The sequence below is a fragment of the Daucus carota genome, chromosome 7 (assembly GCF_001625215.2).
Source record: "Daucus carota subsp. sativus chromosome 7, DH1 v3.0, whole genome shotgun sequence".
In the NCBI taxonomy this organism is placed as follows: domain Eukaryota; kingdom Viridiplantae; phylum Streptophyta; class Magnoliopsida; order Apiales; family Apiaceae; genus Daucus; species Daucus carota.
In genome coordinates, this window is record NC_030387.2 from 38710077 (window position 1) to 38730416 (window position 20340).

The window sequence follows — 20340 nt, forward strand, 5'->3', positions numbered from 1 at the left end:
ACTGTCTGTTGAGTGGTCATTCAATCCAGCACTCGAGGTCAGGCTGTTTAAATGTATTCATTTTTGGGTCGTCGTACGATCAAACTTATCTGTTTTTGGGTTCGATCCAACAAGTATCTTACAAGACGTGCGTCTGTTTTTGGGTTCGGATTCAACAAGTACAAAATTCGCTCGTGGTCAGACTGATTAAAGTTATTCATTTTCAGATTTGATCGAACAAATATTTTGCAGTTAGACTGTCCAAACTTATTCGCTTTTGGGTTTGATCCAACAAATATTCCATAAGCATGACTCACGAGTAAAAACATAAGTATATTCATTGTATATCGATTAAAATTATTTATTTTCAGGTTTGTTATCAAATATTCCATAAACGTGAGTCATGAGTAAAAGCAAAATCATATCTGAAGCGAATATCAACATAATACTCCTTCTGATAACTCATTTCACGCATTTATACGATTTTTGGCTCGATGATAAAAAAATATTATATTTTAATTTTTCCTTTTTGTAATAAAAATATTTATAGTAAAATTTTTGTAACCAAAGTGAACACGAGTTGGGACGTCTGATTGGAGGTGAAAAATGATCCAAACTAATTTTATCAGTTTATAAATTTTCTGGTACACTATGGGCTTTCGAACTCGCGCAAGAACAAATAAAAATCTCAGTTTTACAAAGTTAAAAAGAATTTATATTACTAATTTATAGATCACAAACTAAATCCAATAAGCATATTTTGCTAATACGCTTTTAATTATTATCAGGTTGGGTTATGATGGTTCAAGGTTAAATCTGCCGAACTCTAACCTAATCCAATTTATTCGGGTCTTTTAAAAATCGAACCATTCAAGTTTTGATTTTGATTGGATTAGTTCAGTCGGCCTAAAATAGGGTTAATTTGGTTCGGTTTGGACGGCCTGAAATATGGCTTAAAATAATCGATGACATTAATAATATTAACTACTAGTTTGAAATAAATTTGACTGGCAACCTATTTTCGAATATTTATAAACATACATGTTTTTATTACATATTACAGTAGAAGATATCAATAATATCAAGTACTCATTTATATACATCTCATATATCCGTAGTCAATAGATCATTATTAATTATAGTCGACAGTAATAATAAGCGAAGTACTTATTAAAATTCGATCCAATCGATTGATCATCCGAATATCTTCGGTTAATAGATCTTCATTATTTATGATATACTCGTTTAGATGCTGGTTATTATTAATTATAATTGATGATATCAATAATGTGAAATAATCGCCTATATTTAACTCGAGTTTTCACCAATTTTCGAATATTCGCAGGTAACATATATTTATTATTATAGTTGACGATGATAGTAATATTTAGCTTAAGTTCGTTCTGATTATCCATAAAATTTCAAATATTCATGATCAATCGAACATTATTAATTATAGTTGATGATAGTGACAATACATTGTCAAATACTCTTTTAAATTCACCTCAATAATTTTTTTAAGATTTACTTTGATTTTAATTAGTGATTTTCAAAATTTACTATTAACTTATTATATTATTATTATTAATAATAATTGACTAGAAAAGTAATATAAAATACTCGTTTCGCTTGTCATCGGTTTTTACAGCCATGAAGTTATACTTCAATTCTTACGCTATTTGATATCTTTACCGTAACTAAAACGCTTCAACCACAACCAAATAAAAACGTGTCAGAAAATCAAAACAAATATTCATATTCATCACAAATTAGTAAATTATAAATAAAAAGGAAATTTTAAAAAGGAAAAAAACTTATTGTTATTATTATTATTGTTGTGAAAAGACGCGACCCCCAAACTCTGCCTTCTTTGCCCTAAAATTAGTTGTAATAGCAGTTAAAAAGTCCCATCTTTGCGAAACCCAGTTTTAGTTTCATCTCCTTCCTTGTTCAACGGTCATTATATATCTCGCCAAAATCAAATCAAATCATTCGTTTCTCTCTTAATCACCTCCCCGCAAAACCCCAAATCGTTATTTTCGATTTGGGCACACAAATCATTGTAAAAATTTCATCTTTTTCATGTTCTTGAACCCTAACCACTTTCTTGAAGCTTTGTAATACAGGGGGAGTTTCTTCAAATGAGCGCAAACCCATGATTTTTTGATTTTTTTAAGAGACCCCATCATGTCTAAAATCGAAGAAGACTCTTTTTCAAGCCAGCCCAATTCCCAAGAAACCAAGAAAAAGAAGAATTTGAGTGGTGATGGTGATGAGAATGGGAGTGATGTGGTTAGGAGAGTGAGGCCTGCTAGAGCTTGTACGCTTCGGGCTGCGTTGAAGGTTTATGAGGTGGAGGAAGATTGTGGTAGTGAGAGGAAGAAGAGTAGGAAGAGAAAGGAGAGGTCTTTGTGTAGGGAGGAGTCTCCGGATCAGTCCCCGCCTCAGGACGAGCAATGTAGTAAGATTGTGACACCGTTGGTTGCGGAGCCAACACTTTCTCAGCTGCCGCGGTGGAGTATTAGGTCAATGTGGGAGTTGGGTTCGGTTCTTAATTTTTTGAATGTGAGCTGAATTTAGTGTAAAGTTTAAAGTTTTTGTGTTGAATTTTGCTGTTTGGTGGTAATGTGTGTTTGTGATTGTAGGTGTTTAGGCCGCTTTTGAATATCAAAGTGGAGTTCTCGATTGAGGAGCTTGAAACGGCTTTGATTACACCGAATAATACTTTGGCTGATATACACATTCCTTTGTTGAAGGTTGGTGTTTTTGTCCATTAGCTTATTTGAATGTGCTTCCTTGTGATGTAGAAATGCATGCTCTTCTTGGTACTTGCTTTTAATTAATATTGCATGTTCATTATAATGTGAAGCTACATTGTTTCTGTCCACATTTCTTTGTTGTAAAGTCCATATAGAAAGCATGTAGTTATTGTTAGTTTAGGATGTGGTTTACCACATCAAAGTTGCAAAAGGCAATGCAGATCTTATGTGTTCAAATTTTCGAAGTCTATGAATTTTCTTACTTTTCACTTTAATGCTCATAAAAATCAGTTTCTTTACGATGCTGTTCAGCTAACGACTTTTAAGGTAAAGACTTCTGGCCATATATTTGTTAGGACTGTGAACTCCTGCAGTTCCAAAAAGGATGAAATTTTCTTTCTTCTGCTGACACCTTGCTACGTTTCTGTTATACCATAATTACTTTTGACTGTGCCGCATAAAATAGGCAAATCTGTTAGCCCATTCATTAATGATTACGACTTATTAGACTTTGTTGTGAAAAGATTTTGTTGTACCGCATTTATATGTTCATAATGTAAATTCTTCAATAGTCTATCTACTAGCTTGTGTAGTGAATATTCTAATTGCTTCTTTTCTTTTTTCAATCTGTATGTCCATAATATAGGCTATCCCACCTATTGCTCGAATGACGCTTGGACACAATACTTGGGTCACTGTTCTTTGTAGAAAGTTAAGGCAATGGTGGCATTGGGTAAATACTTGAGATTCTTGAACTTAACTCCTAATTTATTTCCCTACTGATCCTATTATGGATATTAATGAGGTTGCTCCTGTACGCAGGTTGCCGATGGGGAGCTACCAATAATTGCATCTCATGGGTGAGTATCTTGCATATATCTAAACATTTAGATTTTTTTGGATTTAATATGTGACAAGGTTTCCTTGCATTGATTTGGTAGATCTGAGGTTGAAGCATATAATAAACTTGATCCCGGTGTCCGGGTGGTGATTTTAAAAGCCTTGTGTGATATTCGTGTCGAGGTACTTAATAATTTTTTTTTTTTAATTATGTATGATTTCCTTATAACTATTTCCTACGGCGTGTATATCCGGCCTTCTCTTTATGGAGGCATTATTAACTGTTGTGCTTGATATCTTCCACTGTTAATGGTCCATTTAAAATCATTTTTATAAAACAAAATGATAAATATTGCTGCAATGTTTTGGTGCTTATATAAAAGAGCTTATATATGAAAATAGATATGGGAAATTATAAGAATTGTGAAAGAAAGTAGTGAATTTCCAAGCCACTGCTGGAAAGAAGATAAATATATACAAAGTCTCTTAGGTTGCAAGAATATTGAGGTATAATCTAAGTATCTAAAGTATAAAAAGGAGGTTAATTGAGCACCATGCAGATTTAAGGGACCTGGGGTTGCAGGTTAACTAAAAAAATTCACCTGAGTTGAGATCGTGAAGGAAGGGCTCGCATGAGCAAAAGCTAACTTGTATGAGAAGGGCAAAGGGCAAACTTTGTTCTGAAATTATAATTTTGTTGAAACAAACATTGAAGTTTGTAAAACTATGATTTTCAAGCCACACATAAATTTGTCTAATCTTTCAAGGTCTGTCAATAGATAAGTAGCTTTGTCCTTTTTTCCAGGTAAAAATAAAGATAGAAACAGAATTATATATTACTAGCTTTGAGTTGTCTTTCCATAGTATTTTCCAGGGACATAATTATGCTGTGTGCGCATACAATTCTCTATGTTTGTTGTCACACTCGTGCCCACTGAACATGACATGGTGTGGGATTGGGATTTGATTCCAACACTTTATTTTTCAGCATCCCAAGATAAATTAACATAAAAGGTCTCCTCGCAACTTTTTATAAAGAGCAAGGTTCAGGGATAACTTGTTTCTGTGTTTTTCTTTTAACTCTATGCTACAGTTTAACATACATATTTTTAACTGTTTACATTTGTGTGTTGTAGATTTTATAATGTGTGTAGTAGACGCTATTTCTATAAATGCACAGTCTATATAAAGTAAGCTTACACGCCGAGTCCCCTCACGCATGCCCAATTTCGGATCCATAATCAAGAATCTAATATTTTAAACTAAGAATCTGATTCTTGGATGTGCATTGGTGTCCAACCCCTGTAACTGAGTCCGGGTAACTATAGGTGTATATTATGTGTACATTTCTTTGTAACAAAGAGGAATTCATTATTAACTGATCACTTTTTATTAATTCTATCAGAGTCATATATTCAAAACAGACTAAATATAAATATTGTAGTTATTAGTGTAATTATATATAGAGGCTATAAGAGGTCCGAAGTGCAATAACCAAACAGAAAATATGAGATATGTGTATAAGTTTGAAAATGGATCGTCTTTTATTGGTAAGACCGTAACTCTGTCGGTGGGTCAACTAGTACTTTGCTATCCAAGTGATAAAAACATATAAAGGTGTTGTAGACGGTAGCGAATAGTGAAAATGGTATATAAACCAACTTAATATTAGTTTTAACTGATAGTTTTTCTTATTTCACAGCAAGAAGACATACGGAGCTATATAGATAATTCAATAAAGCATGGCGTTCAGCTTTCAGTATTCCGTAAGGAACGTATTGGCGGTGATTCTCGTGGAATCTCCTATTGGTAATTCCTTATGCTTTTCACATTTATTTTAAGGTTCTTTTTCAGGTCATCTTCTACCAATCTGCTTTATCCTGTTGTTATGTTAAAATGTGTACAAAAATGTCATTGCTTGGTAAATGGAACACCATTGATTAGAATAGGTTTGATATAAATTGTACATTTTTGGGTATTTAATATTTCACTATCTTCATATGTTTAGGTATGAAGATGATCCAGTCATCGGTCATCGTTTGTACAGAGAAATTAGAGAAATTGAGTTGACGAAAGGGAAGGGAAAAAGTGTACAACCTATTTCTAGTTCGTGTTATCAGTGGGAGACAGTAGCAACCAGTTTAGATGAATTTCAAGACGTTTCTGTAAGTTTATCTCGCTTAATCCCGTGGTCTTTGTAAATTTTGCTGTTTTGACTTTTGACCTTTCTTGGCTTGTTTGTAACTCACAAGAAATTCTGTGTGAGCAAATACACTTGAGAACACATCTGTCGGATATAATAGTTCATGTTGCTGGATTCATTTTACTTTATTCACTATCATATTAGGACGTTTAAGGAATATTAAAGTTTAGATAGAATGTTGTTGGCGACCCTATATATGAACTCCTGCCTCCTTTATGTAATTGCTACCAATTTCTGCAGTATACTTATCTTTCACTAATATGTATTGCAATTTAAACTTCACAAACTAACACGTATATGCGGTGCCCATTGATAAAATTTCACCAAAATATCTGCACATAACACAAGTTAGCATCACAAATGCACCTATTAGGACATATATGTGGAATGAGTCTGCACTTCGCATGGACAACTCAAACCTGAAGTAAAGGATTGGTTTGGACAAACACGTCGTAGTGTTCTTTTAGCCAAAGCCCAAAGGTCAACAAGTTATACAACCTTGGGCATTAGGACATGTATATGGAAATGAGTATGTCGCATGTACAACTCAAAACCTGAATAAAAGAATTGGTTTAGACAAACGTATAGTAGGGTTCTGTTAGCCAAAGCCCAAAGGTCAACAATTTAACAGAATCCAGAATTTTAGAGGAAAGATGTTCATCTACATTAATAGAAGAAAATATAGCACAAATAAAATATAGGTGAAAAGAGGTCAAAATCAGATCTGCAAAGGGTCAGTATCACTATTTCTGTCTAACCATATCCATGGATTCTATAGTAGTAACTGGAAAATTTAGACCAAGTTATTAGTTTAGAGCATTTAGTTAGAATTTTATACGTCTCTCGACTACTCAATCGAAGTCCACTTAGATCTTTGGATCTTTGGTGTTCAACCTGTGCGAGGCTTGTAATTATTTGAAGGGAGCAGATCTATCTAGGTCTTGATGGCAGGCTTTCGGATTATGACATTCATCTATGAAATTATAGTTTGCCCTTTCAGCTGATAGATATATGTGCGTTCTTTTTGTTTTCTGGTTCTTGTGCTGTTTACCTGACAGGCAATGTTCTGTCTCAGGAGAAGCTTTTAGCAAGCAAAAACAGAAACGAGTGTTCTGTTGGAAAGAAGTTACATAATGACATGCTTCCTGAGATTGAGAAGGTCCACAAGGTATTTTTTTGTGACTTAGTACTGATTATTATGTTTGAAGTTATTGTTATTAAGGTAGACTTTTTTAAAATTTTTTTTATTATTATTATCTTATTGTGCAGTATATATGTGTGGGTGATCATATTTGTACATTGGTGGTTGTCTTTTGTGCAGAGAAAGGAGAAAATGTTGAAGAAACAACATAGAGAAGCTCTTCTTCTTGATAATATGATGGGTGTGAATGGGCTTGCACCTGGACATTCCCTTCGTGGTAGAAAACGTGTATCATATACTTTTGGTAAGGCTCTCGTTTAGTGGGTTTTTTTCTCTTCGAATTTTATCACAGATTCTTAGTATTTTTAAAGAATATGTGGGTTAAGGTGTCTCTCTGTCTCTGCCAATGTTGTTAAATGCGATATGTGCAAAGGCCCCGTGGAGCATAAGCGCAACGCGCAATGCGAAATGCGCAATGCGAAATGCGCTGATTCATCGAAGACAAATAAATATACATATATAAATGATATATAAGTAGAATTTTGTTAATTTATAGTAAATAGACATTTAACTCGTTCTTGTATGTATATCTGGTTTGTATCTATTAGTGTCAGTTGCTACAAGATCCGTAGCTGTCTTTTTTTACCCATTTCCTTTTAAAATTACTCATTTTAATAAAAGCGCGCTTATCTTGCGCTTTTGAACTGCGCATAAGCGCTCGATACACATAAAAGCGAGCGCGTCGCATCTCCGAAGCGATGTACTTCAGGTGCACATTGCATCGCATCTCGCATATGCGCGCTTTTAATAACACTGGTCTCTGCCAACCAGATATGTTACTATGATAATATCATAAATTACAACAATATCTTGCATATCTTTATATTCCTATATGTTAGATTACATACCGGCTTTTTAATATTTGATAATTCCTTGATGAATCTTTTATATGTTGCAGATGATTATGACCGATCAATAAATGAAGCTATCAAATCAACAAAGTATGTTTCTTCTCACTTTTCCAATAAATTATCCGTTTTACCTCTAGTCACTTTTTACTTGCATCTGTGGTTGACAAAAAGCAAACATTATATGACTTCGAATTTACATGTTTGTTTCTTCAATAGTAAATACTGACAACTTTGAATTAAATTGTGATGGCAAGTGCTAAGTGTGTCGTGAACTCATGATGCTCTTAAAAAACTGGCACTAACATATTGACATGAACTGACATTTATCTAATTCATATCTCTTGCGCAGAACAAAACAACCATTTTCTGAACATCCCGTCAGAAGAGAGGGTTTAAGACATAATTCTTCTTCAAATGGCAGTAGTAGACTGGGCGGCCGTTCACAAAATCCTCAGCGTGATTCATTCAATGCTTTATCACCTAAATCTCCTAATTATGTTGAAAGTGACTACGAAGATAATTCTGGACCATTAGATCGCAGGTACATTCATTTCTTCTTACTTTCTTGTGATGCTTTTGTTCCTTTTTTCTTCAGTTTAAAAACTTGCAACTATTGGGAACTTTTTTTTGCAGCAATCGGCGTAGGCAGAGACCTCAACGATATTCAGAAAGAGAGTTTGTAGAAGCGGTCTCAGATCAAGAGGCAGGCTTCGACAGTGACAATGATATAGTTGGAGAGGTTGTGTATGACGAAGATTATTTGAGGAAACGGAAAGATATGAAGAAAATAACCAGTAGCTCTGAAGGAGATGAAGAGTATTATTGGGAAGGAGAACGTGCTGAAGAGGAAGAGGAAGAAGAAGATTATGAATCTTTGAGTCTTAGTGAGGATAGCAGTGAGCGTCCAAGATTGAAGAAATTACGAGGCCAATCTAGGAGGGAATCAAAGTCGAGGTCAGTTCATGATATCCAATCAGGTCTAAGACGTAGTAGAAGGGCCACCAGAAACCGTATTGATTATAGGCGATTAGATGGGTCAGATTCAGAATACGAGTGCCTAGAACGGGAGGGATTGAATGCACAAGACAAGCACACCAATAAATTTGAATCTGCAGAATTTTCGATGGGAGGAAGTGAAGATACAGAAGACAATGATGAATACCAGGAGATGAAAAGTGAAGCACCTGTTGAAGAGAAGCCCAATGCTGTAGAAACAGAACACCAAGTACCTACAAAAGGTCATAGCACAGATCAAGATGAGTCGGAAGGTGTACAACAAAGGCGTTTTCTTGATCTTAATGAACTTGCACCAGGGCCTGGGTTTGACGACGGTCTGAATTCAACTATGAAAGATGAGGATACTGACAACTTGTAAGTCGTAAGGCTTCTCTTGGAAAGCTGTTTGTATTATTAGATAATATACGGACTTTGGTCCACTATTATGGAAGTAAAAGTTAAATAGGTCTTCCATGCCAAAATTTTGGCAACTGCCTGCCTGCATGTTTTATCTATGACCATGACAGGCAATATATAACTGAGAAATTACTTGCCAAAGAAATGTCGGGAAATTATGTAACATTGGTTGTTTTTTAAAGTTTCCTACAAGACCAATTGCAAGGGTTTTTTCTTTTTCTTTCCCCAGTGCATTTTCGCTGGTGGAAGTTTCATGGTTCGTTCATAATTTTATAATTTTGGTTCTGCTAGTGAGTGACAAAAAGCATAGGGCTAGACTATAATTTTTCTCTGTTTGACCAATATTATTATACTTGAATCTACGTAATAGTCAGTAAGACAATAATCTCATTCATGCCCTCGAGCTCAACATGTATATGCAAGTCACAGGTGGAGCCGAGTTCGAGTCGAGCCAAACTCATTAATTTATCGATTTTTTTTTGTTTGAACTCGAGTTCGTTACAAATCGAGTCGGGTTCGAGTTTTTAACGAATCGATCCGAGCTGATCAATAAAATTTCTATTTTTTTTCAAAATTTGACAATTGTCTTTGTATATTTACTACACAATTTAAAAATTAAAAAATTTGATTGCAAAATTGAAAATAAAAAAGCTAAAATCTAAAATTAAATTTTTTTTTTCTAATACATTTTTTTTCGAGCTGAGTCGAACCCGAGTCGGAGTATCTAACGAGTCGAGTCGAACAACTAAAAAACTCGGTTCGACTCGTTAAACTTAAACATTATTGGTTGTTCGAACTCGAGCTCATCAACGAGTCGAGTCGAGGTGGCTTAACGACTAACTCGGTTTGTTTACAGCCTATGTAAATGTATTTTAAATTTTTTAAAATACATTTTAAAAAATTGAAAAAATTTGATTGCAAAATTGAAAATAAAAAAGCTAAAATCAAAGTCTAAAATTAAAATTTCTTTTTTCTAATACATTTTTTTTCGAGTTGAGTCGAACCCGAGTCGAAGTATCTAACGAGTCGAGTCGAACAACTAAAAAGCTCGGTTCGACTCATTAAACTTAAACATTATTGGTTGTTCGAACTCGAGCTCGTCAACGAGTCGAGTCGAGGTGGCTTAACAACTAACTCGGTTTGTTTACAGCCTATGTAAATGTATTTTAAATTTTTTTAAGTATAGTTTATAAACAAGAATTAAATATTTAAATTTTTATGATGAAAAGAGAATTTTTAAAATAAGTTTTGAAATTAAAATATATCTTAAAATGCGTGTTAAGCAAAGAAAAATTATAAAAACATGAGTGGAACAAAAAAAGTAATATTAAAATGATATATTTTTACTCACTAACATATTTTCTTGGTACCAACGTTATTATTTTATATTTTCTTGATCTTGGTACTAACATATTATTTTATATTTTCTTGATCCCGACATTATTTTAAATTATTATTATTATAAAGAAGTGTACTTGTATATTTTGGTATAATAATGTCATTTAATTTTTATAGTATTCTTGCTCAACAAAGTTGCATGAGTGAAAATCAGGTCTAGATTCATAGTTATTATAATGATGTTAAGCTATCCAAAATAAACATTTATAGAACATCAAGGAAAATGCAATCTTCTAACACATTCATCTTTCACAAGATGGTTACCCCAAAAAGACTTCACCTATTCACTTTGTAATACCAGTCACCTAGCTGGGTACGATGAGGAGTACAACAAAAAATAAAAATGTTAACCACTTCCTCTATTTAATACCCTTCTCTCAGTTGTGCTTACAAGTTATATTACAGAGCTAAGAGTTGTATAAGGTATGCTAATTGTTTCATCTTTCTGGAATATCGACGGATAGGACCTAGAAAGCAAAATTAATGAAAGAATTTTCACGCGGGGTTGTGTCAGTCCCCCTATCTAGCCCCCATCTCCAGAAAATATGTTCATGCACAGCAAAAACTTGTAGATGTTCTTTGATATATTCTTCGGGTACCCCATGCTCCTATGTGTCATCTCATGTTACAGCACAACGGTTTTCCATGTTGTTGCAATTTGTTCCACATGCACATCATCTGCCTTGGAGATTGGTAGTGTGCTGTATAATAGTCGTCGATGCACCCAAATTGGCAATATTTCAAGCTGTGTATATACTCCACCGGTCTTGAGCTATTAAACTGCTCCACCCACATGCCCATACTAACATCTTCCATCTTGAACAACTGCATAGGAACACAAATCGTATATCTTTCAGACACTTAAAAAAAATCACATGAATATGTCTGCGGGAAGTAGAGTTACTATCAGGTACCCTAAGTTTATTCTTCTCAAACTTGGAAATGATGAAGTTTGCAATGTCTGATGAAAGAATGTATCCTGGACCATTTGCATAAGGTGGATAGTCTTCCTCCGGCCATTCCTAACCATATATAAGATTAAAAAAAAAAAGAAAATGAGACTTTCGACAGACAATTGCTTCATATTCATAAACTATTTACCCAACCACGCTAATGAGATATTCTAAGGTAGTGTACACTGAAAAGAAAGAATCGTGCCGGGAAACTATTGTACATGCTCTATAGCAATGTTCGAAGGCCACATTCTTTATTTATTTAAATAATTATATTGTTTCAGGCGATTATAAAAAATGGGAAGTAGGTACCTCATACGTCACTGCCCATTTACCATACCGTAGGGGCTTATGATAATAATTGATATTTCCAATATACATACTCCTATCACTGGCTACTTTATTTGCTTCTTTGATGATTGCATCAACTCGAACAAACGTGTCATCATCACACTTCATGATGTACTTTGCAGCTGCAGTACGGACCTGAACAAACAGAAATTCCAAACATAAGAGATCTCTAATCAAATTTACCTGACCACCTCTCTGGGCAACTATAACCTAGGGCTTACCCCGTATTCACAAATGGCAACAGTTTTCAACACGACAAGATCGTAATTATCCATGTAGGGTACTATGACAATATCACCGAAGAACTCTGATTCCTTCTTCAGCTCGACATTCACTTCCTTTCTTCCATTCTGTCAAGACAATTGTAATTGAAATCTGGAATATTAATAAACTAATAAAAGTTCTAGAGGTATAAAGAAGAAAGAGAGAGACAAATAAATATACTAACCAGTGCTACAAAAAAACGAGCGACTACATTCGAAGACTTGATAAGCTTATGCTGCATCCAAGACTTCCTCACAGCCATCCTTTCAGCAAAATGATTGCCTGCTGAAAGAATACCGATAAACATTTCAACAGGCCCATTTGGAAGAGCTGGAGCTTTCCACCTATTTGACATATCAAGGAGCCTTTGAGGAGCAAAGCTAGGGTGCGATGTGGGCAAGGATGCGGCAAATATAGAGTGGATGTCAATGTCTCCATTAAGCGACAGTCCTGTGGCATCCTCGAGTGCAAAACCCTACCAACATCAGCAAAGAACGATAAGGAAACCCACATTCCACAGCAACAATAGCGTATAGGTTATATAAAATGCAACTCACAGTACGATAAGGAAAAGAAGTCACATGTCTTCCATCAACATTGACATGGTAGCCCTCCAAGCCTGCACTTAATGTTAAGACAAATAGCTTTTCCTCTGCAAAAGGGTAAGGCCAGTCTACAGTCACCTTCTTTGTTCGCCCTATTAACCTGTTTAACCACCATGTTGTTTTCGATTCTTCAGAGTGATTGTCATCATCACGAATCCACTTCTCACATTTCAACTGATCATCAACTGCAAATACAAAAGAAGGTGACTTGAACAGGTCAGAGTCGGTCAAAGAATAGGCAACAAGCGTAGGATCTCTACTAACTAGATCTATCAAACAGATTATGGCCCTGCTTGGGAATTAGCGGTTAGCTGTTAGCGGATTGAATTAGATGTTTTGACTAGCTGATTTAGATAGATGTTTTGACTAGCGGATTGAATTAGCGGTTTCTTGTAAAACTGTTTGGTAAATAGCTGTTTGATGAGCTTTTTGTGACACATACCCAAACCGTTAACCCAAAAAGCTCCTCAAACTAGCTTTTTGAAAATTAGCTTTTTGAGCCCAAACCTCTATTTCAATCCGCTAACTACCAAACACTAACATTAGCGGATTGAAATGGTCAAACCTCTAAAACACCCCAAACCTCTAATTTTACCCCAAACCTCTAACTTCCAAACACCCCCTATATCCATTCTGCTTGATTTCAATTTAACATGAACAGACAAGAAACTTGCATCAGAAGAGAAAGAGGAACAAAATTAACAGCCGATAAACAGATGAGTAAATGATGTCCAGTTAAAAACCATCTCTTGTAGGTAAGGAACCCTTTGTATGTAAAGAAAAACCAGAATTTCAACCAACCAGAAATGGTAGTTACAAAATCCAAAAGTTCTGTTCTGATCTCTCCGATCCCACAAACCATGAACATCATCAGACAATGTGATGATTTTTTTTTTTTTGCTTGTAACGTAATTATAGGAATTTGACATTTTAACTACTTTCTAATACACCATGTGATATAAACTTACTTATGTACTTCACTACAATTGTCAATATAAACTTCCTAATTTATCTCTGTCACTTTCTCATACCAAACCAATCATTAAAATTATGGAGAAAAAAACAAGTTATCATTACAAAAAGAACAAAAGTAAGGCCTTATAAATAAACTCACCAGTTTCTTCATCAGCCCGTGATTTCCAACCTTCACATCGAAGCCCTGATCCCCACTGCATTCTATAACAAGTATTCTGCTCAATAACAGGCTTCCCACTCCAATCGCCTTTCAACCTAGGATTGAAATGCAATATCCTTGGTGGGTCCTCCCCATCAACAGTCTTCAAACCCTGCAACTCCATCATAAACTGGGACACCATCACATACTGCCCTTCTTTCAACAAAGAAATTTTCGGGTCTTGCTCCGGATGAGCTTGTTTAGGCTTCCCCACAAGAGTTATATGTGATCCCAATGTCATCCCACAAGGAATCACCATAATCTTCCCCTTTTCCACAAACTCAGCACCCGAAAGTGAAATCGAATGAGGGCAAGATTCAGTCCTATTCACCGCAGTATTATTACCAAGAACCTCAAGTTTCCCTGAATTCAACTCAACCCAAAACTTCTTCCCAACGTCAAAAGCCTCAATTGCAGACTTTTGAAGCCCCAAGAACCCATCTTTACTACTAGTATTTACAACAATGCCATCAAAATTCAATCTTGACAACGACCTGTAATCATAACCATACAAAGATTGATTCAATACCTTTCTGGGCAGATTAAAGGGTCTAATTGGGGCTTCTTTTTCTTGCAACTCCTCTTCGCTCTGAAGAATAAAGGGCTTTGAAACGACGTCGTTGAAGGCATCTTGACTCCCAGAACTCAACCTAGTTTTGAACACAAAGGGCAGTTCTAAACTCACCAAGAGCATATACAAAACCCCAATAAAAACAAGAACTTGAAACGATCTCTGGCGACTCAGTGAGTTGAATAAGTCCAACTTGGGCCTCTTGGTCTTCATGGGTCTTGAAAAGATCACAACTTTAAAACCCTAATGCATTAATTTGTGGTGATTGTGACCATGAAGGAGAAAGAGAGGGGGAAGAGAGAGATAAAGAGAGAGAGGGGAAGAGAGAGATAGAGAGAGGCTTTTTTGGGGAAATTACAACTACAGACAGACAGAGAGGGGGAGAGAGAGAGAGAGAGAGAGATGTGTACTGGAGAGAGATGTGTGTAATGGTTGTAAGCTTTTTTTAGGTCGGTGATGACTTGGAGTTGATTCTCTTCTGTTTCAGTTGAGATTGATAAAAACTTGTAAAAAGTAACCTTCAGCGCCCATTACTTTTCTCAATCTTTCCCTTTTTGAGAAATGATTTTCCTGGTTAATCATCCTTTAGTCGATAAATGAGGATAAAAAAATCGACTCAAAATAGTAAGAAATGAGGTCGACATTATTTCGAATAGTGTGTTAATGAATCGAGTGTTAATGGACGCATTCACTTGAAAATTTAATAGATAAATAATAATTTATAAAACATATTTAATATAAAATAGCAGATTATATACAAAAGAAAATAAATAAAATATAAAATACATAGGATTAAAATATAATAATTTAAATTTTCACAAATTATTATGAAATTTCAAAAAACATAAAATATATTGAGTAATTCCCCAAAATCCATCATGGTCATAAAAATCATCGACATTACATAAAATGGATTAAAAATAAAAATTTCAATTGATTGTACTCCTCGGCAATGATATTTGTCAAATTATTCTGATAGAACTTTGTAGTATATGTTATAAGCCGACGATATTTATATTCAAAAATATGTATTCAAATCAGGATCATAAATTGTCGTCAATTAAAATGGGAATTATTTTTTATTATTTTATATAATAGTTGGTAAAGTTCAAACTTACTATTTTTCTTAATGTGTTAAGAAAAGTTAATAAACTTCCCAAAATTTTCCGAAAGTGTGTCAGATACAAAATATTTTTATTTATTATCTGAGATAAATATTAAACTGGTGACATTATTTCCGTAAGGAAAAAAGCTGTGTGCCGAGTGGAGACTTGTGCCAAAGCAACATATGCACGCACCCATCGACAAGTCTGTAAAGTAGAAATAACAGGTAAGAATTTGCATATCCTTTAAATACCGAATAAAATAAATTATTCCTTTCGGCGTCGATGTATCCCTTATTTTCCGTTGAGACGGTGATAATTTCACAATACCATCGAGGTGTAGAAGCAGTGCGTCCCCTGGAGGGAAACATCGGAGCATAATTTAGGAAACATAACAGCCGGAATAAGCTAGATGCAATAAGAAAAGCATCAGAAAATTATTATTATTTTGTATCATTCTCTCCTGTCATATATAAATAAGTTTGAAACAAATATGTGAAAAAGTTTATTTAATTTTAATTCAAATGAAACTAATATACATAAATACCAAATGATCAATGATATATAAGTAAAACTGTAAAAATCGAAACCGAAATTAACTGATTGATATGTCAATTCCTGATTTATCAGTGATTTATTAATGATTTTTTTATTTAATTAAATCGGAATGTATCGTTAAAATATATTTTAAATATTAGTTGAAAATTTATCCATTTTTTCTAATAAAATAGAGATTTTTAAAACTCTACTTATGATTAATATTTTTTTTAACTCAATAATATTATGTAAATAACGCTGAAGAAGCAAAACGTGGTGAGAAAATAATTATAAAAAGATGACGTCCTGTAGCAATAACTACAAAGAATAAAAATACAATGTGATCCTCAAAGTCCATATAAGATAATCATACAAAAGTCTGTCCTGGTTGTGTTTCGTTAGTGCTTACATGACATTATTCTCCACCTTTGTATATATTTTAGAGTTATCCTATTTTTGCTGATTTCTTTCTATCGTAAAATGTGCCCGTTTAATTTAAAGATTACATTAAAAAGACTAAAGATATCTATAAATGAGTTTTTTGTGTTATAATAAATCGCTTCAACATGATTGTTCATTTCATTGTATACTAACTTATAATCTGTGTCATATATTAAAATGAATTTTTATTTTTTTATAATATGAAAATGGGTTAACCTTCAACGTGATTCTTATTTCACATTATATTAACTTATAACTCGTGTCATAGATATATTTAAATGGATTTCTATTCATTTACAATATTAATAATGGGCTGACGGCTTATACATAGTTGTTTTTTCTCGTTATATACAAATAATTTTCGACGTCAGAGTTTATCTTAATAATTTACACGGTGTATGGATATTTTTCTAAAATTTATTTAAGTTAATATATAATTTATATTGTTTTACTAATATTTTATATACTTATACAAGATTAAAGTTCAATAAAAAATTGAGTAATGATTTAACAATTATATTTGAAATAGAACAAAGAATAGGAAGTAAAAAAAATTATGAATCTTATAATGCGACAAGTGTGTACTCCGGATAATTTTACTTTATTATGGTTTTGAATTATTGAAAATTTAATAATAAAAATAATTTTGATAAGTTATTTATTCAAGATGAAACCGGTTTTTATTAAAAATATTTTTAAAAAATAAATTATTTAAAAAAGTGCCTTTCACTAATTCTTAAAGCTTATTTTTGTTTTTTTAATCAATTTTGTTAAATAAATATACCATATCGAAAATATTTTGATGACCGGTACTTCAAAGTTCAAAGAATCAAAGCCAACCAAAGAGGCTCGGCCTCCAAGACGAGGAGCGTGTGTACGTGAGTGACACGTAGTCAATAATTCTTACTTATGGCGGTTGTCAAATTAAAAACGCTCTTTACAAAGTAGTTTACCCGATGTTTTGGGTAATGTAAATAAAGGAAAGAAATGGCTAATTTTTATATAATATTAAAAAGTTGATGTTTTAGGTAATGTAAATAAATGAGAGGTAACAACATAAAAAGTGTCAAAAAATAGGGAGACGGAAAAAATAATTTAGATTGGTGATCGGAATTACTTTATATCCTTAGATGTCTATAATTTTTTTAAGTGGTTTTCTTTTAAATATCTAGGTTCAAAATTTTTTTGTAAACATTTTAAGTCCTCTTCAAATATTTTATAAAAAATATCAAAATTTTGAATTTTTTTGTAAAAATACAGTATGCAACCCGTTGTAACCACATACAACATTAATTGCAATCGTACTTGCAATCCCCGCAGGACCAGGATCAATTAACAATATATTGTTGTAGATCGTATTTTTACAATTTTTTTAAAAAATTTAGTATTTTTATAAATATTTCATAGTGATATCGTAACAAAACTTCGAAAAGAAGGTGTTTTTGGTAAATTCCTTTTTTGAAAAGTATATATACTCTTATTTTAATATAAAATATTTTGAGTTTATTTAATTCTAATAAATTAATAAAATTAATCATTACAATTTGTCAATATTTAACTACATGTGTATAAAAAATTCATTCTAGTTGATTTAAAATTTTAATAAAGTCATTCAAATATTAATTTTAAGTAATTGATTCAACTATGTATTAACTATTCATATACAATTAGTTTCAAAAAAAAAAACTATTCATATACAATTATATAATTAAAGATTGAAAATAAATAAATAATTTGATTCTTTGTATCCATTCATAATTTTAGACATATATTTTAAATTTTGTTTTATGTGTGAAATCCAGCAGAGGTGGACAATCCAGAAGACTCAATTACAAATAGCTTGGCAGTTGGCACCATGCCGCTCAGGTTCTCCGATCTTTTCCAAAGAGTAGACCATGCAGGATGCGGCCCGCGTTTTACGGAGGTTAGTCAACCATAATGAGAATTTAGTTGGTTTCAGAAAATTCATGCACATTGATGCTGAGTGACTAAATTAAGACATTGTTTGTTAATGGCCACCTAGGAGCTGTCATCAGACACAACAAATTAAAATTAGCGTAAAGCATATTATATCGACTTAAGATTCTATTAAGATTCTAGTAAGCTGGTTTTTCAAAAAAAAAAAAAAAAGGATTCTAGTAAGCTGAACAGCACAGGATAGGAAAATATGAGCCCAGGCTATTGATAAAGACCAAATAGGTAGTTTTATCATTCATACTCAAATGGGCCAAAGCCCAACAGGTTTTAATTTTTTTTTTTTTTTTTTTTTGAAATTGAGAATAAATCTCACAGATATAAACTGGCAATTCACCGTGATAATTCTTTCATCCAAGAAAGCTTATTATCTAACCGTCGGACATGCAAGATGACCGGGGAAATTTAGACAATAAGACTTTAATGTCCGAAAAGAAAATCCGTCTTCTTCCAAGAGTCCTGAAAATAAAACAGAGTAAACAAGAAGAATATAAGTCGATATATATAACAGATTATATATATTATAAAAATAAAAAATAAAAAATATATCCAATAAATAATTATTAACAAAATCACGTGTATATGCATGTGGTGATAAAAAATTCACACAATTATGATAAATCATAATTGAGACAATTAAACTCTTAATTAAGGCACAATTAATAAAATATTAATGCCCTTAATTAAGACACAAATAACGCCCTCAAATAAGGCACAATTAACATCCTCAATTAGAGACACAATTTACGCCCAATAAGGCACAATTAACGTCATCAATTAACGCCTTCCTTTCTAAACTCGGATCCCGTACTGATCGGAATGCCGTCGCCGCAACCCTCAGCCATCACCGCTAAGCTATCTCTCCCGCACACCACCGCAAAGAGGACAATGACCATCCGAAGTATATCTATCCACAAACACAAGCAAACCCTCTAGTTTCGCTCCAGCAACACAACACAATACTCCTTGCTTTTTCTGTTTGATCCATCTCCGCAATGTCCTCACTCCGATGACAAATTATCCGACCACCGGCATAACATAGATTAGTTAATCAGTGATATAATAAAACCAAACAGAGTAGGCTCATTCGAAAATCGAAAAAATTAAAATAATAAGAGAATTGATTGTACAAACCACGCCGGTATCACTGGCGGTGGAAACCGAGAATTTCTGATCGGAAACATAGTCTCTAGTGAGCCTATCGGTGGCCTTTTGCCGATGTCGAGAGAGTCGCCTATTTGAAAGCGAAATTGTATAAATTTACAGTATATCCAATTGGCCTTTTAGTACAACGGGCTTTACAAATATTTTCTCCACGGCACAATCAAACAGCTAGCTAGCTTGCATCATGGCTGATGAAATCAAAAAAATGTAAAAACTAAAAAGTTTGATCATGTGGTTGAAGTGATTTGGTGGTGCTTTAGTTTGGTATTCTTGTTTCTTGACTCGCTGTGTCACCCCAACAGGTTTTAATTTAGTATACTTTTAATAATTTATAATTCAAAATCAACTTTTCACTTATAATCTTTTTTATTTAGGTAATAAATAACTTCTTTAAGTCTAATTCAAAAGAAAAGATGATCAGGTGCATGCCTGCATGCATGATTTATATATAGCTATATAATGTAATTCATTAATGGCCGCCGCTCGGCGCCGCATCACATACACATACTCTCTCAGTCCACGTGTTTACGTTCACGTATTTTGAGATTTTTATAAAGTA

General features: G+C 33.5%; 2 protein-coding genes across 2 annotated transcripts; one reads left to right on the top strand and one right to left on the bottom strand.

Moving 5' to 3' along the window:
* The first annotated feature begins 1829 nt into the window (after positions 1-1829).
* On the top strand, positions 1830-9444 carry LOC108193468 (DDT domain-containing protein DDR4). Its single transcript, XM_017360133.2, has 12 exons — positions 1830-2544; positions 2625-2735; positions 3385-3471; positions 3561-3598; positions 3680-3761; positions 5281-5387; positions 5587-5743; positions 6857-6949; positions 7103-7226; positions 7881-7923; positions 8183-8374; positions 8467-9444. Exons 1-12 carry the CDS (start codon positions 2167-2169, stop codon positions 9206-9208), a joined length of 2154 nt encoding a protein of 717 aa, XP_017215622.1. The 5' UTR covers positions 1830-2166; the 3' UTR covers positions 9209-9444.
* A 1538-nt stretch (positions 9445-10982) lies between these two features.
* LOC108196606 (hydroxyproline O-galactosyltransferase GALT6) lies at positions 10983-15134 on the bottom strand. The gene is made up of 7 exons (XM_017363959.2): positions 13932-15134; positions 12770-13002; positions 12397-12687; positions 12170-12298; positions 11910-12083; positions 11559-11666; positions 10983-11469 (listed from the first exon to the last, which is right to left on the bottom strand). The coding sequence occupies exons 1-7, from the start codon at positions 14773-14775 to the stop codon at positions 11260-11262; spliced, it is 1989 nt and encodes a 662-aa protein (XP_017219448.1). The 5' UTR covers positions 14776-15134; the 3' UTR covers positions 10983-11259.
* Between the last annotated feature and the right edge of the window lie 5206 nt (positions 15135-20340).